The sequence below is a fragment of the Capra hircus genome, chromosome 28, assembly GCF_001704415.2.
Source record: "Capra hircus breed San Clemente chromosome 28, ASM170441v1, whole genome shotgun sequence".
NCBI lineage: Eukaryota > Metazoa > Chordata > Mammalia > Artiodactyla > Bovidae > Capra > Capra hircus.
This window is the reverse complement of record NC_030835.1, coordinates 1,212,164-1,236,176: the sequence shown is the minus strand read 5'-3', so window position 1 is coordinate 1,236,176 and position 24,013 is coordinate 1,212,164. Positions and strand designations below refer to the sequence as shown.

At 54.4% G+C, this 24,013-nt stretch overlaps 1 protein-coding gene across 1 annotated transcript; it reads right to left on the bottom strand.

The window, feature by feature from the left end:
* On the bottom strand, positions 800-23,587 carry TMEM72 (transmembrane protein 72). The gene is made up of 5 exons (XM_005699368.3): positions 23,246-23,587; positions 7,200-7,266; positions 5,424-5,495; positions 3,707-3,846; positions 800-2,364 (listed from the first exon to the last, which is right to left on the bottom strand). Exons 1-5 carry the CDS (start codon positions 23,523-23,525, stop codon positions 1,886-1,888), a joined length of 1,038 nt encoding a protein of 345 aa, XP_005699425.2. The 5' UTR covers positions 23,526-23,587; the 3' UTR covers positions 800-1,885.

Below are 24,013 nucleotides of genomic sequence, written 5' to 3'. Positions count from 1 at the left end.
ATAAACTGAGCTGTTTACTAGCGGGGTCTGAAGGCTCTGAGATTGTGCTTCCCAGCTGCTTACTGAGACCGGGTCACCGATCTAGCTCAGCTGACTTGGGCTGAGAAGGGGGCAGGAGCGTCGTGTTCCCTAGAGGCCTGTGCAGTGAGGGTGTCTCTGCCCATCACCCCCGCCCCCGCCCCCCATGACAGGTGGGGCCCTTAACTCCTTCCCACTTGGGCTCCCTGGGTGCTCAGCAGGCCAGCCTGAGTCCCCTGGCCCATTACGAATCCAGCACAATCCCTGCCTACACATACCCACGATCCATATTACTCACTCTCCCCGGACAGTGACTCCTGAAGTTCCTCCTTGGCGGTGGCTAAAGAAACAACTCTGGAGCCTCCACCTTTGAGGGCTCATGAGAGCATCCTTTCTCACTTGGTTTTACAGAAGAACTATTCCCCCCGCCTCCCCGCACCCCAGGAAGGAGTCTACTTGTTTGGGACACTTGCTGCGTTTAGGCCCCACACTGATGCCAGCTCCTGCTTGGCTATTTCCGTACATTTGTGAAATAACTTGTAGGGAATGTGGAAAAGTGTGCAAGAATAAGCCCATGTTTCTTACCTAAACCTCAAAGCATGTGCTCTAAGGTTTATTCTGCAGAACCCTAGTGTTTGCTCACACACACGAATGGGGAAGCTTTATAATATAATTGCTGGTTAATTAAGATTGCTGATGAAGAATAACATGTCTGTTCTGCCTTGCAACCACCTGAAGGACCACAGCACACTTTTCAGAAATATTTATTGCAGTTTCCTTCACTGAATGTTTGATTCAACTTTATTTGCGCATTCTGGGTTAACTGTCACTTCTGTGGCCCTGTGGTGCAGAGCTGGGCAGTCGCCTGCCCACTCTCCTATCTTCCCTCTTTCCCCTGCTCTTCCTTCCTTCTCTCCCATTTTGAACAAACGTACATTTCTCACCTCTCCTGCTGCCTAAGTCACCCAGCAGGCCAGAGCCAGTCTCCATGCTGTGTGAGTCTGCAAGGCACTGCCCGGGTGGCCCCTGCACACGGCGGGCGCCTCGTCCTGTCTGCTGGCATTCATGGCTGAAGATTGTCAGCTCACAGTCTCTCTTAGTTTACATCATCTGCCTGGAATCTTGAGAACCCATGGGGTGGGGATACGGGGAGCCCTCAGCGATGCTTCTGGAATGAGCATCAGTCTCCCAGCCCAGCTCCCCCTGCAGTGAGCACAGAGCTGCATTGTCTCCCGAGCGGCTCTGTGACTTCTGCTGCCGGGCGCCAGCACGGAGCATGCAGAGAATGCGGCCTGCCGCTCGGCGCTGCTCCCGCCCTGGGGGTGTGCCACCTTGCCTTCCTTCCCCCGCTTCCCGTCCTGAACGCTCTCAGTTGGAGTTCGGGACCATGGCGGTCGTCAGCACCTGCCTTTGAGATGCATAAGCTGCCAGAGCACCGCTGGGCCCGCAGAGCTGAGATGCGCCGTCAGAGGGGAGACGGGCCCTGCCGGTGCAGAGTGAGGATCCGGTGTCAGGGGCCGAAGCAGCCCCGGGGCCTCTGGGCTGATGCCTTGTGTGAGTGGGAGTGATGCTCTCCTTCAGGGAAGCACCAGGACTTCTCTGGTCTGGGTCCAGGAGGGAGGGACCTGTGAGGGCTCGAGGCAGCGTGAGCGTCATCTGTGCCCCCTCGTGGTCTCCACAGGACCTGTCTTGCTGCCCAGTGGCCCCAGAGGCCCAGCTGCCATGGGGATGTGTGGTAACCCCTGAAGGGCTGGCCCATGAAGACTCTGAGCTCCCCCGAGGGGCCCTGGACACCAGGATATTCCTGGCAGGACCATCTACCCATGCAGACTCCTTGCTGAGCATCCCCCAGCCCGGAAGGAGCAGCTCAGAAGAGGCCGGGGCTCGAGAGGGCAGAGAGGAAGAGTGGGGCCTCGGGGGGCGGGATGATGGGGGTGGTGTCAGAGGTGGTCTCCTCCGGCTCGCTGTCCCCATCGTCCGGGCCTTCTGCCAGGGCCGGGCTGACTCTCACCACGCTGTCCTCAAACTGCACCTGCTTCCTCTTGGCCAGCGAGCCAGCTGGCTCCAGAGGCAGCTCCGTCGGGGTGTCCGGGTGCCGGAGGGCACTGGGCTTCCTCGTCCCCTTCAGGATGCTCTTCACGTGGATGAAGAGGGAGCCAGGGCCCTCCCTGAGGGCTCCGTGGAAGGTGTAGGTCTGCTCGGTGTCCCCAGAGCCGGTGGTGCTCACCACGCTGCCGGAGGGGTCTGTGTACTGCTCCGGGGGAGCCAGCACCTCTGCTGCAGCCTTGCTCTTTTTCCGCTTGCTCAGCAGGAAGTAGGCCAGACCGGTGATGATGAGCATAGAGCCTGGGAGAGATCTGGGAGGTCAGGATGCTGGACACATCCTCGAGAAAAGCCAGATGCCCACCGTCCCTGCGCAGGCGGCCTGCACAGCCACCCTTAGGCCCCCAGTGCTCCAGCCCGCACACCTAACTTGTCCTCACACACCCACACCAGACCCTGTGGCAGGCTGCTGCCTGGCCAGCGGGAGATGTCAGTGGGCCCGTCTGTGCTGGGGTCTTCACGGCGACCATTCGCCAGGAGGCCCTGTGCCTGAGGCCCCCTTCGTGTAGGAAGCTGATCCTTGTGCTGGTCCTGCCCGTCCTCCCTGCACTGTGCTCAGCCTCCCTCTCAGGGGTGGCTTGCTGTGTCTGGACCTGCAGCGCCTTCAGCAACCCTGGACTCCAGCTTGGATCAGAGCTTCCTTCTATTCCCAGGAGTGGGGACAGCCTCCTTTACCACCACCTGCCTCCAGCAAACACGCAGGAAGGTGCAAAGCCCTTCGGGTGCAGCCGGCACAGTGTTCCCGCCCCTCCTGGCCCCTCACGCAGCCTCCAGGCCGGAGGCCCCTCTGTCTCCTGCTGGGAGCCCGTCCTTGTCCAGAGGAAGGCGTGAAGGTGGCTCTCCTGCCTGCCAGGGCCGGAGCCTCCTGTGTGTCTCACACTCTCTAAAGGTAGGAGGCTGTGGCTCAGTCTGACCTTGGCAGTGCTGAGTCTGACTCTACTGAAGGCTGCCTGGAGTGGCCCTGAGACGCGGCTCTGCCTTTGAACCTCGTTTCCAAAGGCAGTCAGCTTCCTGGCATTTTAGATGGGTATTGAGGAGGGGTGCAGTTTTCACAGCTAGGGAGGGGAGAGAAGCGTCCCAGCAGAAAAAGTCATCACTGAAACCCAGGAGGTAGAAGCATCCGTTTCTGGCTTCTGAGGTCAGAAAACTGGGCTGGCTAGCAGGGTGAGTGGAGGGGGATAAGCAGAGGGGTTTGAGGGCCTTTGCGGGTCCCATTTAGTGTGCCTTTCAAACCAGACTGAGGAGTTTGGACCTGAGTGCATAGGGGCTAAGGAGACATAACGGTTTGGATGGAGAAGCGATCATCTCACTCCCTCTGAAAGCTCAGATTGCACACAAGAATTGGAGGAAAGGTCAGTTCGCTTTTGTGGGTGTAACCTCTGGACATTTACAAGAAAAATGCGTTTCCTGGGACGTCCCTGTCTCTTGATCAGTTCCTCATCCTGAAGATCTACGCCAGGAAAGGGGCCAGGGGGGCCCTAGGGGCAGCATCACTGGAGGCTCCTGAGAGGGGTTCAGAGCCTCCTGCTCAGAGCCTTCCCTTGGCCAGAGTCTGCCTGCCTCCACTACCTCCTGGAGCTCCTACCTGGGATGGTCACGTGCCAGACCAGGACGGGGTGGAGGAAGCAGGCCACCGAGAGCAGCATGTAGGCCAGGAACCTCTGGAAGCAGCCCAGCCAGCGGGCCTTCTCTCTTGCTCTGTAGGCCAGGGACCCTGGCTGACACCTGCGGGGAGGAAGTCCAGGGTTGGCATGAAGTAGGGAGGCGCCCGGAAAAGTCCCCGAAATGTAAAAAGCCCTCAGAGTCTGGGATTGGGTTCCACTATAGCAGTGTTCTCTGCAGCGGCCCCTGGTTGAACTCCTCTGAGGAGGTGAACTCCTCACTGTGGGTTTCACAGTTAGGGGGCCTTGCCTGAGCCTCTCCAGAGGGTCTCCAACAGTTTTTCTGAAAGGCCGTGCAGCCATAGCTGTCTGGTCTAGCGGGAGGAAGATAAATGCTCTCAGGAGGCTGCACAGGTGGTGGGAAGGAGCAGGCGCCTCAGGGGCACCTTGGGAAGCCCCTGGTGCGGTGGGGAAGGTGTGCAGCACAGCGGACCCTCGGCTGCGACAGTTGGAAGGCTGTGCTTTGTACTGGACACATGGGCGGCCGGGCTGGAATCCAGCTGCACCCTGCTCAAAGGGGCCTTGCCTGGACATGAGACGGCATCGGCCTCGAGGGGCTTCTCTGTTAACTGGCATGCAAGGACCACACACGGGCCTGGTAGAGGTCTGACGCTGCGCAGGTTTCCTTGAGGATGCTTCCTCCAAGTTGCAAAGGAAGTTAGTGTTTGTGTTTGGTTCCTCCTCCTTCACCCTCTGAAGCGGCCAGAAGCCGGACTTTGCACACAGCCCAGGCTTGCTTTGCAGGAATGGTAAGGCTGGGTTATGTGGGACCAGAGCCTTCTGCCACGGTCCATTGGTGCCCCCTGGTGGTCATTATTTTGTTACAAACCCAGGGTGGGAATTGGAGGAAGTCCAGAGAGGGCAGAATGCCCCTTTAGGGTGAGGGCAGCACCCTCTCCTGCCCTGAGAAGCTGCAAGGGTCCCTTAGCAGTGGTGTTCCACAGAGATGGGAGAAGACTTCTGCCTCAGAGCTAATGCCCCTGGGAGGCAGCCAGTGGCCTTGTGAGATGCCAGGACAGCTGGATCTGAAGTCTGACTCTTCACGCTGACCGCCTAGGGACACAACTGCGTAGGTTCTGGGATTGTGGTCCAGCACGACTCCTCGGCCACACTGATGACAGCTTCTGTGAGCTGAGCCCGAGTGGGCAGAGGCACAGCCCTCTGTGGCCACGCGGCCTCCCAAGACCCTGCCGGGTCTGCAGCCCTGCCCCACAGACGGGCCTGGAGGCCAAGGCCCGGACCCGCCCCTGCGTCCTGGCAGGAGGCAGAGTCGGTGCTTAATCCCAGCTCCGCATGCTCCAAGCTGGCCTTCTGTGGGGTCTGCCTCCTGGTGGCTGACTCAGATGGTGGTACGGTGACTGGGTGTTTCCGGAGGATGAGGACCACTCTGCAAGCGGAGTCTGGGTGGGGTCAGGCCCTGATGGGTGTCAGTCCACTCCCTGGGTGGGGGAAGGGTGAAGGGGGCCACTGAGCCCCATGAGCCTGAGCCCAAGTCTGGGCCGGGGCTCACTGCAGGGAGGGAGGGAACCCAGGCCCCGCTGCTCCCGGAGCGGAACACTTCGCAGCCGTGTGCTCATGGGCGGAGGCGTCTGGGGTGTTTGGGACTGGGGGGGTGTTGGGGGAGCTCCAGAGGCTACTTACTGGAAGCAGACGGACAGCAGCTGAGCCACAAAGTAGGCCCCTTCGCTCACGGAGACGGCGGCTCCTGTAAACCTGTGTGGAGACAGGTGAGGGAGGCCAGACACACTCTTCACGTTCCCTGGGAGTTTTCTCACAGCACCCTGGCCTCCTGGGCTTCTCTGCATAGCTGAACAACAGACTGGGACTTTCTTGACCGAATCCTGCCATCCGGCCAACAGCCACTAGGAGCTGCCTGGATGCCAGGCCCTGTGCTGGGCTGGGCTGGGCTGGGCCTTAGCAGTGGGCGTGGGGTGGAGGCTGGGGCCCAGAGGGTGGTGAGGCCCAAGGCAGGCGCGACCACCTTGGCCCCACACTGCTGCTGGGACACTGGCAGGCATATCCATCCCCCCAGGGTCACCAGGACTGCGGGTGAGCGAGGCAGCCATGTGGACAGGAGGAAGGCCTGCCCTGCTTCTGGGCTCCAGGACAGCGTGCAGTGGCCAGGGACAGGCTCAATGAGACAGGGAGGGCCTTCGGAGCCAGGGAAAGCCACTCTGTCTGGCAGGGGCTCCTGGGCTCAGGAGGCATAAGGGGAAAAATGCCAGGCTCTGGGAGTGCTGGAGTGACTGGGAAGGCTCTCTTGTGCTCTACAGAATGGAGTAACAGCTTGGAGGGGCGGTGACATGCGTGCGTTTGAGAAAGAGTCAGAAGTTCCTGGGGTATAAACTGAGGGATAAGAAAGAAGGCAGAGGCCAGAGGATGACAATGGAGTGTAGGCTGGAGGCTGTGGGATCCACTGAAGATTGTCAGAAGGACCTAGTTTTAAGTGGCTGAAGCGGTGGAGTGGAGATGCGCCGGAAGGGTAGAATGGGATTGGGAGCTGATGGGTGTGATCCATGTATTAACAGCAAACCGAGGAGGCTGCCCTGCGGAACAGCGCCGGGGAGGCTCCTTAGGACACAGACCAGGGCACAGTGATGCGGGCGGGTGTGGGTGGGAGCAGGTGGGGGCGGAGACGCAGCCTGATGTGCTGCAGGCAGATTGGTGGTCCCTCAAGACGGCCTGCTGAGAAGCTGGGTTGTCAGAACCGGCAGGGAAGGGACCCCAGGCTCTCCTCACCCCTGCACAGGTTTTTTTTTTTTCCCTCTAGGGGGCGTTTGCAGAGGCAACTGGCAGAAGAGAAAGACAGAGGTTGAGAGACTCAAGGGACCCAGGTGGATGACTCTGGGCCCTGCTGGTCTTGGGCTTGGTGATGTGGGCTGAGCTGCTTACCCCTCTGAGTTCTTTTAATTTGCAAAACAGGCTATATAATGTGCCCTTCTCCTGAAACTCTGATGAAGGTAAAGGACATCATGTAAATAAAACATTTAACATTTAACTCTATGCTTGGCATGTAGAGGAGCTCAAATAGAGAATCCTTTGAACTGATTCCCATCTCTCTAAAAAAAGAGCTTGCTTAATGTTTGCTGAATAAAGAAATGATTGATGAGATGGATAGATGGATGTATGGATGGGTAGGTGGAGGAGTGGGTGGGTGGATGGATGGATGGGTAGGTGGAAGGGCGGGTGGATGGATGGATGGTTGGAATGCTGATTGGTTGGTTTATTGGATGATCTGTCTAAAGTCTTTTCCAAACAGGAGGATATTCCAGAAGCCCCCGCTACTCCTTTCGCCTTTGGTACAGAATGGAGCTCGTGTGGGGTGTGGGACGTGCTGCAGGTGAGTCTCTGCAGAAGGACTGGGGTGAGCTGGACGAGAACATACTGGCAGGGAGGGGCCTGTGCACACATACTCACAGCAGGTAGAAAGCCAGGCTTTTGAACTGTCCCCGGAGGAAGGTCTCAGTGCCCACGCCGATCAGCACTAAGGGAGGAGGGAGAGGAAGAAAGTGTGGGCTGGGGGCTCCAGCCATGGCGCTGCCTTGTGGAGGCTCCTTGGCCATGAAGTCAGCCATCCCCCGGGCACTGGGAGCCAGGGGGTCTCTTCTCCGTGTGGCACAGGGAGCTGTGGCTGGGAAGGAGGGCAAGGAAACTTCTGGATTGGTCTCTGGGAACAGGAGGGGATTTATGCATAAGCCCAGAGGCCTTTTAATCCAGCCTCCCCAGAGAAGATGCCTGTCCTCTTCCACACTGGTCATGCCGCCACCCCGAGTACCCCCTGCAACAACCCACAGACAGGCCGTGAGCCCCGGGCTCCTCAGCTGCCCTCCATGTGGAGTGGCGTCAGGGGCCTTCCACCACCCTATAGGCCCACGGGTGCTGAGTGTCTGGGCCCCGGTGCTTGGCCGCGGGCCTGCCCCCACCCCGTTCCCTTGCCCGGATTGCAGTTTTCACGGCCTCGTTTTCACTTGCTGGCTTGGCGGCTGCATCGAACACTCTTGGCTCATCGTGTTGGACCCAGTGCTGATGAAGTCCCTGGAGTTTTGCTCAGACACAAGATGCGGCTCAGCCTTGTCTCACCTCCTATCTTTTCTTGGCAGTTGGTGTTTGTGCTCAAATACTTGAGCTTCCATGTGTCCAGGATGAATCCATCTCAGAGCCAGCTCTGTGGACTTGCTGGGTCCTGGCTGTCTCCTCAGTCTCATGGCTTCACTCAGCCAGCCGTGGCTCCAGCCCATCTGCCCGAAGAAGGAAGCACGCCGCAGACAGCGTGCAGGTTGTGTGGAGACGTTCTTCCCGCCGCAGCGACCCCCGGATCAGACCTCTTTCTGGCCCTGCCTGGTTACGGCTGTGCGTCCTGTGTTACAGCCCAGGCACCCCGCGTTTCTCTCTGCAGGCTCTGAGGGTCCACACTGGCATTTGCCAGACTGTGGCTTCACCTCGCCTGCCCCGCAGAGAGCGAGGGCTGGGCTGCCGCTCCCGGCTGCTGGCGGGTGACCTCCGTCTCTGCTGCAGTGGGCCTGCTTCCCCGGGCAGTGATGCCTCTTCCTCTCCCTGGGGGATCCCCTGGGTAAGCTCCCACGCTAGGGCGGCCTGAGCTCTTGATCCGCGGCAGAAATTCTGACTGACTTTTCACATGCAGGCTTCTGTCTCTCAGCCGCTAGCCCTTCCACCCCTCACTTCGCGGTGGGATGCAGAAGGCCTTTAGGGAGAAGGGGACAGAGCTTTCCCGTCTAGGAAGGGGATACCAATGTATCCCTAGGGACCGGGTTCTAGCGCGCCCTGTGCTTGGGGGTCACGGTGGTGGAGGACACCACACCTCTGTCCTCGTCAAGCGGTAACTGACTTTTGGCTTGTCCCAGGTTAAGAGCTGGGGATACCCTGACGCTTCCTGCCCCTCTGCAGCGTTAACACAACCTGCAGAGCACTCAGCGGATCGCATACAGTGCTTGCGCATGTTCTGGCTCCTCCCAGCAGCCCCATGACTCAGGGAGTTCTATACGCCCCCTTCTACAGGGGTGGAGGTGAGGCTCAGTGACCGTTTAGTTCTCCCAAGGACACATCTAGAAAGTAAAGGACCTACGAAACAAAACTGAGAATTCCAGCTCCAGGCATCGGGCCATTTCCTGGTTTCCACTGTGGACCTGTGTGTGTGTGTGATGCAGTGTGTGTGATGCAGTGTGTGTGTGATGCAGTGTGTGTGTGTGATGCAGTGTGTGTGTGTGTGACGCAGTGTGTGTGTGACGCAGTGTGTGTGTGTGTGACGCAGTGTGTGTGTGTGTGATGCAGTGTGTGTGTGTGTGACGCAGTGTGTGTGTGATGCAGTGTGTGTGTGATGCAGTGTGTGTGTGACGCAGTGTGTGTGTGTGTGTGATGCAGTGTGTGTGTGATGCAGTGTGTGTGTGACGCAGTGTGTGTGTGTGACGCAGTGTGTGTGTGTGTGTGATGCAGTGTGTGTGTGATGCAGTGTGTGTGTGACGCAGTGTGTGTGTGATGCAGTGTGTGTGTGATGCAGTGTGTGTGTGTGACGCAGTGTGTGTGTGTGTGTGATGCAGTGTGTGTGTGATGCAGTGTGTGTGTGTGACGCAGTGTGTGTGTGACGCAGTGTGTGTGATGCAGTGTGTGTGTGTGACGCAGTGTGTGTGTGACGCAGTGTGTGTGTGACGCAGTGTGTGTGTGACGCAGTGTGTGTGTGTGACGCAGTGTGTGTGATGCAGTGTGTGTGTGTGTGATGCAGTGTGTGTGTGTGTGACGCAGTGTGTGTATGTGTGTGACGCAGTGTGTGTGTGTGATGCAGTGTGTGTGTGATGCAGTGTGTGTGTGACGCAGTGTGTGTATGTGTGTGACGCAGTGTGTGTGTGTGATGCAGTGTGTGTGTGATGCAGTGTGTGTGTGACGCAGTGTGTGTGTGTGTGACGCAGTGTGTGTGTGACGCAGTGTGTGTGTGTGATGCAGTGTGTGTGTGTGACGCAGTGTGTGTGTGACGCAGTGTGTGTGTGACGCAGTGTGTGTGTGTGTGACGCAGTGTGTATGTGTGATGCAGTGTGTGTGTATGTGATGCAGTGTGTGTGTATGTGACGCAGTGTGTGTGTGTGTGATGCAGTGTGTGTGTGTGACGCAGTGTGTATGTGTGATGCAGTGTGTGTGTGTGTGATGCAGTGTGTGTGTGTGACGCAGTGTGTGTGTGATGCAGTGTGTGTGTGACGCAGTGTGTGTGTATGTGACGCAGTGTGTGTGTGATGCAGTGTGTGTGTGATGCAGTGTGTGTGTATGTGATGCAGTGTGTGTGTGATGCAGTGTGTGTGTATGTGTGATGCAGTGTGTGTATGTGTGATGCAGTGTGTCTGTGTGATGCAGTGTGTGTGTATGTGTGATGCAGTGTGTGTGTGACGCAGTGTGTGTGTATGTGACGCAGTGTGTATGTGACGCAGTGTGTGTGTGTGATGCAGTGTGTGTGTGTGATGCAGTGTGTGTGTGATGCAGTGTGTGTGTATGTGATGCAGTGTGTGTGTGATGCAGTGTGTGTGTATGTGTGATGCAGTGTGTGTATGTGTGATGCAGTGTGTCTGTGTGATGCAGTGTGTGTGTATGTGTGATGCAGTGTGTGTGTGACGCAGTGTGTGTGTATGTGACGCAGTGTGTATGTGACGCAGTGTGTGTGTGTGATGCAGTGTGTGTGTGTGACGCAGTGTGTGTGATGCAGTGTGTGTGTATGTGTGATGCAGTGTGTGTGTGTGTGATGCAGCGAATATTCATGTATTTAGTTTTCACTATGTTTTTTGTCCTGTTTTTGGCATTTGCATTTATTAATTTATTTAAGGGGCTTCTCAAGTGCCTCTAGGTCAGGAAGATCCCCTGGAGAAGAGAATGGCAACCCACTTGAGGATTCTTGCCTGGAGAATCCCATGGACGGAGGAGCCTGGAGGGCTACGGTCCATCGGGTCACAAAGAGTCGGACACGACTGAAGCAACTTAGCGTACCACACAACTTATTTAGTCCTCACGAGTTTTATGTGAGAGTACTATGTTACCCTCATTTTATGTCAGAGGTGCTGGAGGTGTAGAGAGTGTAAGTAAAACCAGCCCATCAGCCAGCCAGTCATGGACGTCTAAGTCAGATCCTGTACTTTAGTTTCCATTTGCCAGTTAATAGTTCTGCTGGTCTCTCTGAGGACTCAGTGAGTTAATTAATGCCAAGCACCTCACAGGTGCTCAGTGAAATCGCTAATTTCTGGCAGAAGAACACAGCCCAGCCCAGGTGAGGACCTCCCCACAGGGCCTGTGGGAAGGGACCCTCTGCCCACAGCGATTCTCACGGTTGCTCGCCTCTGGGGTGAGGCGGGGCCTTCCTCCTCCTCTGCGCTCTTTGCACACTTGCTCCACTCCTGGCGGATGACCAGCAGATGGCAGGAGAGGTTCTCGGGAACTCGGCCCCTTTCCCTAACTTGCACCCCTTTGGCGCATGGAGAGCTGTTCTGATGCCTTTAAACAGAGCCCGGTAGTCAAAGGGGCATTTCAGGAACACTCTAGAGGCAGTGCTTCTTTGCAGCTTAAAAAACGAGAATCACAGGGACTCCCTGACGCCCTGGAGGGTAAGGCTCTGCACGGCGAGTGCAGGGCTGTGGGTCTGAGGAGGCTGGAGAGCTAAGGTCTGCCATACTGCATGGTGAGGCCAAAAGAGAACGAGAAAATTAAAGATGAGAATGACAGTAGGAAAAAGAGTTGGGTTGGAATCCTGGTTCTGAGTGGGTAATTGTGGATTAGTAGTTAAACCATGGAGAAGGAAATGGCAACCCACTCCAGTGTTCTTGCCTGGAGAATCCCAGGGACAGGGGAGCCTGGTGGGCCGCGGTCTATGGGGTCACACAGAGTCAGACACGACTGAAGTGACTTAGCAGCAGCGGCAGTTGAACCATGGGGCTTCCCAGGTGGCGCTAGCGATAAAGAACCCGCCTGGCAACGCAGGAGACATAAGAGGTGCAGGTTTGATCCCTGGGTCGGGAAGGTCCCCTGGAGGAGGGCGTGGCAACCCTCGCCAGTATTCTTGCCTGGAGAATCCCGTGGACAGAGGAGCCTGGTGGGCCAGATCCATAGGGTCACAAAGAGTCAGACATGACTGAAGAGATTTAGTACACACGTCCTCACTCCTCACTTAGCTCATCTGATCTGGGTTTGCCATGTGTGGAATGTGTAGAATTACTTATATCTCCCAGCGTTGTTGCTTAGATTGGGGAAAATAGTGCGTTTTGTGCTGAGAGATGTCAGGTGGTCCAGACACACGAGTTCCTTCCTCCCTCTGACTCTGGCCTGTTCAGCCCTCCCAGCCTCCAGGTAGCCCATTTTGGAGCAAGGGAAGTGAGGTCACCCTTCCAAGGGCTCTCAACCAAAAATAAGCATGCTGGTTTCGCAAGCCCAGGGACAGAGGGAATGGCCCTTGGTTGGAGGAGGAGAGCAGGGGGCTGGAGTTGGGAGCATGACCCCTCAGGCCAAGAGATCCATAGAGAACTCTCATGGGAGGCCTGAAAGGCCCTTTGACACTGGAGCCAAGGGTTCCCCTGCTTGATTCCCCTAGTTTTGGGGCTCATGTTCTCAAAGGCAGACCACTGACATTGTGGCAATGCTGATGGATGTGAAGTCTTTCCTTTCCTCTGTGCCCATCTGTCTGCTTGTGGCCTCGCCCCTGCTTCTGCCTGGCCGCTGCCTGCCCAGGCTGCACAGCATCTCCCGGAAGCTGTTCCTGGACTGTGCTTCCGTCTCATCTTCCGTGGTTCTGCAGGGCTCTGCGTAAATGGGCCAACCTACATCAGCCACTCACCCCAAAAAGTGACGCTGGGGGTCTCGCCATGAGCTGGGGCTGGGGACAGAGGAGCTGACGGTGTGAGGATGAAGGTGGGGGACAAAGGCCATCACGTCTCCCGGATCAAAGCTTCATTATAACAACGTCTCTGTAGAGAAATTGCCCCAGACCAGCCTTGATTCTGAGCTGCATCGTTCTTTGTGCTGCAGGTGGTAGGGGTGCTGGGCCCACTGAACAGCCTTAGACTCCTTCCATCCCTCCTGGTCACCCATCCTGTAGGGTCCTCTTGCCCTGGTCCCAGCCCAACAGAACCACCTTACAAGCCCGCCCCGACACAGCCCGTCCCACCCCTCCGTCTCCCTTCCCCTCACAGTCTCTGGGGAAGCATTGTTCCTGGAGTCTTGTTATAATCAGCATCTGTGGGCAAGCCTGGCCTCTTCGTCTCATCCCCTGGCCTCTGATTTCTTTCCCTCTTGTCTGGGCTGTGTCCAGCCACAGTACAGCATTTTCTTCTCCCAGAGGCCAGGGCTTTCTTCTGAGTTGCCGTCCTGAGCTGTTTGTTCTAATCAGCCTTAGCAGGGATCAGAGATTCTAGACTTGTGGTGCAGGCCTGGGCCAGGCACACAGCAGAGCATATTTCCAGGCATCTCAAATCTCTGGTCCCAGAGTGTGTTTGGACAGAAGTGTGGGTGGATGTGCTGGGCTGCGGCAAAGAGAATGGGAGGCTTGATCAGAAAAGCAGGATCCGGTTCCTCGCGCAAATGGCAACTCCTTTGTCTGCGTCTCTATTCCAGAAAATGGGGATCATAAAACATGCATAACTGGCTATGAGCCTCAGTCTTAGTAAATTATAGAGTGTTGTGCAAATGTAGTTGATGGTTAATAGCATTATTAGGAGAGGCAGGGCATTCCCATCTGTAGCCATGGGGGAAGGGGAGGGTTTATTCTTATCCTTTCCTTCCACTAATACATGTTTTTATTGTGGCTCAAGAGCTCTTCTCTGTATACAAATGTTGTCCATTGATTTTCCAGTCTCGCAGATCCCTTCTGCAGTCTCATCTGATGTGAATGGTCCAAAGCCCCATCTACCTTTACACCTCACATGTAAGCCTCTCTGTGCATCCTGCTAGTATCCATGTGCTCCTGAGGATGGGGCCTGTCTGGGTCAGGGTTACGGCTGGCGGCTGAGAGGCTGTCTCCACAGATTCTGAGCCCTGCTTCCTCTGCTTCAGGGCCAGCGCCGTGGCTGGTTGGAGCTCATCAGCCGCTGGGTTGAGCTGCATTCAGCGCAAGCCTCCTTGGTGGCTCAGGCAGTAAAGGACCTGTCTGCCAGTGCAGGAGACCTGGGCTTGGTCCCTGGGTCGGGAAGACCCTCTGGAGAAGGGAAAGGCAACCCACTGCAGTGTTCTCGCCCAGAGAATCCCGTGGACAGAGGAGCCTGGTGAGCTGCAGTCCGCGGGGTCACAAAGATTTGGACACGACTGCGTGCGTAACACTTGCACTTTCACTCGCATGCAGTGCAGTGTCCTGGTGAGAACGTAGGACACTCCTCAGAGCTCACTAGGGGCCGTGCGAACTGACTTTCCACGCCAGGCAGTGGTCTTGGCCCTGGATGCCTGGGGAGCTGGGGGAGAAGGTCGTCCTCACTGCTGCTGAAGGTAGCTCTTAACACCCCACGTTGTATTTATTGATTTTCTTCATCCACAGCTATGGCGTATCTCCTACTGGTCATAATGTCTGCAGGGACGTCTCTGGTAGGGAAACGCTGGTCTGATAACAATGGCTGGGGATGGTTCAGAAGGGGCCACAGCTGACTATAGACCTGAAAGCTATATCTGCACCATTTCTAAGAACCCAGAGATGCAGGCACTAGCGGCTAAGAATCCAATGAGACAATAAGGTAGTAGTTGCAAGCTTCTTAACTCAGAAGGAGCTGTGGCAGATTCGAAGTATGGCACGGAAGTTTGCTCGGGTGTTGAGAGCCATTCAGTGGACACCTAGGAACCAGGGTTCAGACACACTATGAGACGAGGCCAAGATTTTATAGAAGAAAATTTTAGATGTTCAGTTAGAAGAGATTAGAGTATAGGGTGGTTCTTCGTGCCCTCCATCAGCACTCTGCTTAGGCAGAATGTTCTGAAAGCAAGAGAGTCCTCTTTCTCTACCTGATTCTCTGTCTTAGACTGTAGGGGACCATCCAAGGGGTCTATTTTGTCTGGCCTTGTAGACTGGCCAAAGTGCCTTGGCAGGTTGCGGCGATGCCCCCTCAGTCTGCATGCCCTTGGTATCCACACCCTTTGTTATGTGCCAGTGCAGTCCCTTGCACTGAAGAGAAGTCTGTCTCCTCACCGCTTGAATCTGGGCTCAGCACCGTGACTTGCTTTGGACAGCAGGACTGTCAGGTAACAGGCAAGCACAGATGTGAACCGGACTTGGGAACCGGACCTACCCTCTCGTGTCCCTGCCGTTATCGTAGGCATGTGTCTATGCCAGCCTGCTGGAGCACCAGGGGCCTTATCACCCCAGCCAAGGCGAGTCTAGATGGACCAACAGCTGTCTGATCCTCAGAGAGGTGAGTGCACGCGTCTGCGTGAGCAGAGCCTCCTGGCCTACTCGCCCAGATGTGCGAACAATGAAAGCTCATTTCTGGGGACGCCTCTTGCCGTCCAGTGGTTCAGACTGTGCTGCCACTGCAGGGGATGTGGGTTTGATCTTGGGTCCAAGGACTAAGATTCTGCATGCCTTGCAGACACACGCACAAAGCTTATGGCTGTATGTCTAAGGTTTTGAAGTAACAGCATAGATAGCTGACGTATCTACTACTGAAATCAGCTTTATTGTGGTATAGTTGCTATGCGATGAGCCGCACGCGTTTAAGTGTGCAACTCGCTAAGTATTAAATATGTATACACCAGGGAAACCACTACTCCACTCACGATAATGAACACATGTACCACCCCAGAGTTTCCTTGTGTCTTGTAACCCCACCCTCCCACCTTTGTATCCACTCCCCTGCGTACGTTCTTGCCAAGCCGCTTCAGCTCTGTCTGACCCTTTGGGACCCTGCGGAACGTAGCCTGCCTCCGTCTCCTCTGTCCATGGGATTTCCCAGGCAAGAACGCTGGAGTGGCTTGCTGGGCCCTCCTTCGGGGATCTTCCTCACCCAGGGTCAGGCCTGCGCCTCCTCCGTCCCCGACACTGGCAGGCGGGCTCTCCATCGTGGTGCCACCTGGGCGCCCTCGTGTCCCCTCCCAGGAGCCGCCAACCCGTCTTCTGGCACTCGAGATTAGTTTGCAGTTTATGGACGTTTATGCAGACGGGATCATACAAGATGTACTCCTTTGCTATCTACTTTCACTCATCATAATTATTCTGAGATTTATTCATATTATAGTATCAATCGTCCATGCCTTTCTATTGCCGAGTAGTATGGACATATACTTTGGTTTATAGCTTACCTGTTGATGGGCACTTGGGTTGTTCCTAGTTTGGGCTATTACAAATAAAGATATTATGAGTCTTTAAGTACAATCTTTGTATGAACACAGACTTTCTTTTCTCTTGGATGAATACCCAGAAGCAAAACGCCTGGATCATGTGGTAGGTGTATGTTTCATTTTTAAAGAAACTGCCGAACCATTTCCGTAGTGAGTATACCATCTTAAATTCCCATCAGTAGTGTATGAGAGTTCCACATCCTTGCTGACACTTCAGCATTTGGTATAGTGAGTCTTTTTAATTTTAGCCTTTCCAACAGGTATGTGGTAGTATCTCATTGTGGTTTTGATTTGCATTTTCTAAATGACTACTGATGTGGACTATTTCTTCATGTGCTTATTTATCATCGTGTCTCTGCTGATTTATTTTTCATTCTTTTAACATTATACTTTCAAGAGTGATGTTTTTAAGTTTGAAGTTATGCAGTTTATCAATTTATTCTTCTATGAATTGGACTTTTGATATTGTACCTAAAAACATCTCTGCCTAACACATCACTAAGGTTTTATCCTATTGTCTAGAAGTTTTATAGTCTTGGGTTTTACATTTATGTCTAACCATTTTGAATCATTTCTTTGTGGGTACCCTTAAAAAAATTTTTTTTTTGGCTACACCATGTGGCATGTGCCCAGTCAGGGACTGAACACATGCCCCCTGCACTGGACACACAGAGTCTTAACCACTGGCTCACCAGTGGTCTTGTGATTTCTTTGTCTAGTTTTGATAACCCAATAATGCTAGTTCATAGAGTGACTTGTGAACCATCTCCTCCTTTTCAAATTTCTGGAACGGCTACGTAGCAGAGTATTAACTCTTCCTTTAGGGCTATAAGAGTCAAGATTAAGAAACCACCCGGGACAATACTGCCTTTTGCTGGTGACGTCGTTTACATGGAGGGGCCCTACAGACTTTCGCTGATGCTGCTGCTGATATTGACCTGGATGCAGAATGGCATCCTTCTTGCAGAAACCCACAGAAGAAATTTCTTCTAGATCTTGGCTTCAAGTCAAAGTATTTGGCTCAAGTATTTGATTCTTATGCTTTCTTGTATTCAAAGAGAATGTATGTGTTCACTCACCTTCCATATGGCAGCTTTCCTGGCCTTAGGAAACAATGACTATGCCTCCAGTTGCTCTCTGTTTTTGCTGCACATACCATGTTTCTTTATCAGATCTTTACCCAAGCCTGTGGCAAGCTAGGAAGGCTCGGGGGACAGCCCCGCATTAGCCGTTTGTTTCTGCCTTCCTTCTTGATAACAATTCTCTTCAGTTGGCTGCACAGACTAAAGACAATTCTTAAAAGAACTGTTAGCCCACGGAAAATATAATGCGGCTACCATCTTTCCTCTGGTTTCATCACTACACGTGGTGTAGGAATAATCAGCGTCCTGTGGGGTGATCTCAACGGCCCAAGCTCAAAATGTGAAGAAAAATATGACTCAGGGTAAGAGCTTTCACGGTATCGCCCCCCTTTCCTTTCTAGCCTCAAGGATCATGTGTTAGCGTGTTCCTTTCCTCTGATCTTCCTTTTCCATCCTGCAAGGAGATCCCACAGCTCACACATGCCGTCTGTCTGTCCTGCACATTCCTCTAGAATCAGACAGTGCTGAGCGGGAATCTACGTGCCACGACGTTTGCTGATTCAGTCATTGGATGCTCATGACCCCAGAAGGCAGATGAATTGTTATCCTTACTTCATAGATGAGAAAACTGACATTTAAAATGAGTAGGTGACATGCCTAAGGTCATATGTCTAGTGAGTGGTAGAGAGGGACACAGATTCGCCCTCCCAAATACTGTGCTTCAGAGCCGGGCACTGGGGCATGCATTTACTGGTTTGTCTCCCCGGTCAGATCATACCCGTCTCTAGGTTAGAGGTCATACCATTCTAATCTGTGTCCACATTGTGCAAAGTGGGAACTCCGCCAATATTTTCCAGATAAATGAGTCTTAGGTGGACGTCTAGACGTTTGTTCTAACTCTAAGAAGGAGGAGAGCGAAGTGAAAGTGTCTGTTGCTCAGCTGTGTCTGATTCTTTGTGACCCCATGGACTGTAGCCCACCAGGCTCCTCTCTGTCCATGGAATTCTTCAGGCAAGAATACTGCAGTGGGTAACCATTCCCCTCTCCAGGGAATCTTCCCCACTCGGGGATCGAGCCTGGGCCTCCTGCTTTGCAGGAGGATTCTTTACTGTCTGAGCTACCAGGGAAGCCCCTAACAAGGAAGTCACAGGCATAAAGAAATAGAGAGAGAAATGCTTGGACCAGATTTATCATCTCCCAATGGTAGGAGCATCTTCCCTGCTGGCTCAGACGATAAAGAGTCTGCCTGCAGTGAGGGAGACCCAGGTTCAATCCCTGGGTCAGGAAGATCTCCTGCAGAAGGAAATGGCAACCCACTCCAGTATTCTTGCCTGGAAAATCCCATGGATGGAGGAGCCTGGTAGGCTACAGTCCATGGGGTCACAAAGAGTCGGACACGACTGAGCAACTTCACTTTCACTTAATGGTAGGAGGGTGGAACAAAGGTGGGACTATTTCATTTGCTCCCTGGGACAGAGTGGAAAACAGTCTATATCCACTTGTAAAATCTGAGAACAATAAGGTCTTGCTTGGGTAATAAAGCCACCTGCAGACTGTTGGAGTGCATGAAGCTTCCCTAGGTGGCAGGAGAAGGTCACGGGGACATACATTTAACAAGGGTGGACATTGGTGTGAAGGGCCCAAGATGACTGTCCCAGAAGCACCAGTTGTTTTTCTTCCAAAGGCTTTAAATAGGACTAAAGTCAGACTATGCATTTGCTGTACTCTTTAAAAAATAATGAGAACATCTAGGTTTAAATGCTTCCTTTATCCTGGTCTAGATTAATAAGCCAAGTCTCCATTTGAGTGGGCTGTGAAGGCATGGGGCTGTCAGGAATGCAGCTCTGTCGTTTATGCAGAGAAGAGGTTAATGGGTCAAGAACCTGGAACAAAACAAAATTCCTAAGTGACCCCAGGTTGATCCCACACTGATTTGTGATAGGCAGGATTTGCTTAAAATGGCTTTGTCTCAAGCCAGCTCATTTTCCTGTTGGCCGTGTGGTGTCCTCTTGGGAGATGTGTGCCGACAGCCCCCAGACACACTTCTGTAGGCTAGAGGTCATACCATCCTAATCCACGTGCCTACGCTGCAAGAAGTGGGGACTCCGTCAGTGTCTGCCAGTTGAATGGACCCTAGGTGGGCTCCAGACATTCTGTTCCACTGCATCAGCACGCGGTGACGGGCAGACTGGCCCTCCAGCACCAGACCTGCTCCTTGCAGTGTGCTCAGCTGCTAAGTCGTGTCTGACTCTTTGCAACCCTGTGGACGGCAGCCTGCCAGGCTCCTCTGTCCATAGGATTTTCCTGGCAAGAATACTGAAGCGGGTTGTTGTGCCCCCCTCCAGGGGATCTTCCTGAGCCAGGGATCAAACCCATGTTCCCTGAATTACAGGCGGATTCTTGACCGCTGCGCCACCTGGGAAGACCAAACCTGCTGTTCACTGGCTGTTTAACCTCTCCCAAACTACCTGAACATTCTAATCCTTGACTTCCTCATTTGTCAAATGAGGTTTAGCTCAGCGCTTGGTCCTCTTGGACACTGGTACTTCTGCGGCAGTGACTTTAATTAATAATTGACTTTCGAGTGTATTGTCAGCCCGGTATCTCTGGACACATACGTGGAAGGTCCTACTGTGACCATTCCCTCTGGAAATGTGCGCAGATGTGTCTGTCCAGATGAGGTGCAGGAGTGAGTGTGGCTGGAGAGAGTCATGGTGGTGCTGGTCAAAGCGCGCTCGGGAATCATTCAAAAAGCACGAGCAGCTGGAATGAACACCGCGACTTTACAGACCTAGAGAACAAACGGACGGCTACCAGTGGGGACGCAGAGGGTGCAGGGCAATAGAGGAGCAGGCACAAGAAGCCCAAAGGGTCACTGCGGAATTATACGAAGTCACGTGTGTGAGACTTTCGAAAGTAAAGTGCCATAGGATTAAACGGATCTTTCGTTCCGTAAGATCGATCACATAATATTGCAGATAACAGAGGCCAGTCTTTAGATTTAGGAAGTGTTTGGCCAACCTTCCTTTGTTTCCGTGGAACTCTGTCCACTCTCAGCATGACCCTGCCTGCCTGAGGCTGTGTCTGGTCCGGATGGACCGATGGTGGGGGCTCTAGACTGCCAGGGTGGCCTCACCCAGTCACATGTGTGTCTGTGTGTCTGGTGCCACATCTCAGCAAAGGAGGGACTCCCGGTGCCTTCCATGGCCGGGGAAGGGGTACCAATGAAAGATGCTAGCCAAGTGTATGGTAAATGGGGTCTGTGATGATCTGGGAGACTTACGACGGATCCAAAGGCAAGAACAGTCTCATTTTCTGATTTTAAAACACTTCTGTCTGGGGTGACATCTGCGAAGCCTGGGTGCCCTTGTTTGGCGGTGGCACTTGTGTGCGCTTGTGCCGCGGGGCTGGCTCTGGGGTGGGACAGCAGTGGCCTGTGGGACCCCTGGACACCCTAGCGGAGCTTCATTCGGAGGGGCTGAACGGGGCGTAAGAGAAGAGCTGAGCCAAGAAGCCCCTGCACAAGGCATGCGTTGGCCACAGCCGTTGGGCTCGCCACCCTTGTGTCTGTCCCCAGGGCCGGGGACCTTCCGAGCTGCCGACAGCCCCAGGTCCTTCTGAGGGGGGAGAGGGAAACAGGGGAGGGGCTGCTGGATCAGGAGCTGCCTGGTCCCTGCAGGTGGCACTCCGGGTGACCTGGCTCACGTGCGTTTCCTAGTTTCTAGGAAACTCAGGCTCCTCCGCACAGGGGGACCAGGGCTACTTTAGGTTTCCCAGGGTTTCTGCAAAGGGACAGCCTCTGTCTCAAGTCTGATTTTCCCTCTAGCAGCAATGCCCCTATTCACAAGGCCTGGACTTCTCAACAGAGGATTTCAAGAAAAAAAAGGCTTAAGGGAATAAGGAATTTTCGGACCTTACACACTGGAAGTAGGCCAGCAGTTCAGGGATGCTGAAAGAAACTTGGGATTTTCCTAAGATGACTAACACCCCTCTTTCTAGCTTCCCACCTGCTCCTAGCAGGCTAGAAAGCCCCAAAGCACCATTCCTGGAAAACCTGGACATTAGAAAGCAATACGGTGTCCTGTATTTAACCTGGTCCCTATATCAAAACCAAGCGGGAGGCCCATCCTCTGCATCAACGGTGGCTTTCTGCAAGAGATGAGGGTTGTGGTTCAGAGGTGCAGTTTGTGTATGTGTGTGATGTGTGCGTGTGTGTGGGGTGTGTTTGTGTGTGTGGTATGTGTATGTGTGTGTGGAGTGTGTGTGTGTGTATGTGGTGTGTGTGGTGTGTGTGGTGTGTGTGTGGGGGGGCACTATATGTGTGTTGCTGCAGACCCTTCCACTGGCTGAGATAAATCAGACTTTTAAACTGTCTGCAGCTAATCCATTAGAAGTTTATAAACCTCTTAAAACAGCTTCCCAACAGAGCCAGGCCTCCCCTCCAGGCAGAGTATGACAGGGAGAAGTGTCACTGTGATTTCTGACAAATGAAAGGGGTGCGTTTTACATATTAGGAAACCAAGACTTAGAGGATGGCAGGGTGGAGTCCAGACCAGGAGTGGTAGAGGGTAGGACCCCAGACACAGAAACCCTTCGGGTTAACCTCCCTCCCCCAGGCTGGATGGGAAGGTGGCTTGGGGCTCTTTCCTCCAGGTGCAAGCCACATGGCGGTTCCAGCAGAGGTTGGAGCTGAGGCCTCCATTTGTTATTTACCCAGAACCCTCAGCAGAGCGATTCTGGACCCTCTAGTGCCCCTGGGGCATGAGGCTTCTTGCCCTGGGAAGAAGGAGCTCTTTGGCCAGAGTCCTGGCCTTTTAAAAAGTCGAGGGATCAGGGTTCCAGGTCTGCTGTCCTCCTGATTTGTAGCATGACCTTGAGCAAGGTCACTACCCCTATTTGAACTTCAGTGCTCTGTTTTGTAACAGGATGGGTGAGATTAGACCATTGATGACAGCCCTCCTTGTGCTAACTCAGGGTTACATGCGAGGAAAGTCTGTTTGCTCGCATATTACCTTGGGAATGACACAGATCCCCGTGGAGCTCTGAAGTATGTCCTAGGGCTTCTCTCAAGAGGCTTACACACTCAGTTCCACTTAGCTACACTCAGTTCCTACATCCTTGATCTTCCAAAACACCTGGCCAGCAGGTCCAGTTATCTTTATCATAAAGACCAGAAAGCACGACCCCAAGTACCCAGGTGGCTTTCCCCAGGTCGTGCATTGGTGAGTGACAGGGCTGGGGACTAGCGCTGTTTGAGATCAGCTGGGGGCCATTTCCCATTTGCCAAGATGCACGCATGAGAATGTGAGCAGTGTGGGAAGGCAAGACTTGATCAGCAGTGGGTGTCTCTTCCTGGTCTTTAAAGTTCAGAGGGGCCCAGAGCTAAGGGTTCAGAGTGCTGGTTGCTCACTTTCCCAGCAAAGGTCCTGACCACCCCGGGGGCACCGGGCTCAGGACCGGGTTTGAGCTGGGGAAGTGAGCAGGCAGAGCGCGGAGTCACAGCTGCTCAGGTTCTTCTGTAACCACCCATCTTCCCAGCGAGCTGGGCTGGGTGGGGAAGAGCAGCCCAGCAGGGGGAACTGTTTCTTCCCCAAACCCATGGTGCTTTAAGGGAAGCCTGGGACCTCCGAGTGTAGCTGCCCTCCGTGAGGTGGGCTGCGTTTGGGATAAAACAAGGTGCCCTCCATTGGCCATTTCCATGTCCCTCCAGTGAGGAATCCGGTTTTCACCTTTGCCCTTTACACTTTCACCTCAGGTCTCCCCCATCCACCTCGCAACAGTCCCCAGGAAGGGGGGTGGCCCCCTCAACTCATTTCACAGATGTCAATGCTGAGGGGTCCCAAAGTCACATGGATGGTGGGTGGCCAAGCAGAGATTCGGTACCATACCCCCGGGACCCAGCCCCAGGCTCACCCCACTGCATCTGCCACTGCCCCGCAGAGCCGTGTTTCCGGGGCTTGGGGGCAGGAGGTGAAGATGCGGCCAGGTGTTTCTGCCCATCCCCCGCTGGCTGGCACCCGCCCCTTCGGCAGCCCCGTGTGCTGTGCCCAGTGCGCAGGGGGCCGGAGCTGGGAGGCAGGGTCTTACCTGCAGCGGTGGTGATGCCCAGGAGCCGACAGGTGTATTCCAGCCCCATCCAGAACACCTGCTGCTTCATGGCGCCAGGGGCGAGGCAGGGTCCCAGCAGGGCAGGCAGCAGGAGCTCTGGCCCGAGAGGTTCCAGGTTGCCTGTGTGCAGCGGGAGGCTGTGGCTGCCAGCTCTGGGCTTGTGCACCCTGCCTTCCCAAACCAGTCCAGGCCACCTCAGCCTGGCCGAGGTGTGAATAGCGCTCACCGTCCCAGCTTGCCAGGTGCTCGGCTTAATCATTACCTTGGAAGAATGCCCTCACTGCTCAGCACAGCCAGGGCCTGGTCTGGAGCTGCCGCGGCCCCAGCGTGGCCGCCGGAGATCAGGCCGATTAGGGCTGGGCTGGAGGCAGCCTGGAGCTGGCAATTAACTGTTTCTGGCTGGGAGGAGGGAGTCGGCCAGGGAGCCAGCCCAGGCTGTTCCTTACTGGGCAGCAGAAAGGCCCAGAGAGAGTCACACCTGGGCCTCAAGCCTGAGGGTCTGAGAGTCGGTGTCTGGCAGGTTTGTGTCTGTGTGTGTGTATGGGAGAGAGGCATGTGTCTTTAAACCCCAGAAACAACTTTTGAAAGGAGTCCCAAGCTTCTATTCTTCTGCACATAGGTAGATTAGAAAGCTTTCAAGTCTGCGGCACGTTTGGACTCTGACTAGACATGCTTAGCTCAGGCCCATGCCACACACAGAATTTTCTCCATCCCTGATATGTATCCCTGACAGGTGATGTGGGAAAC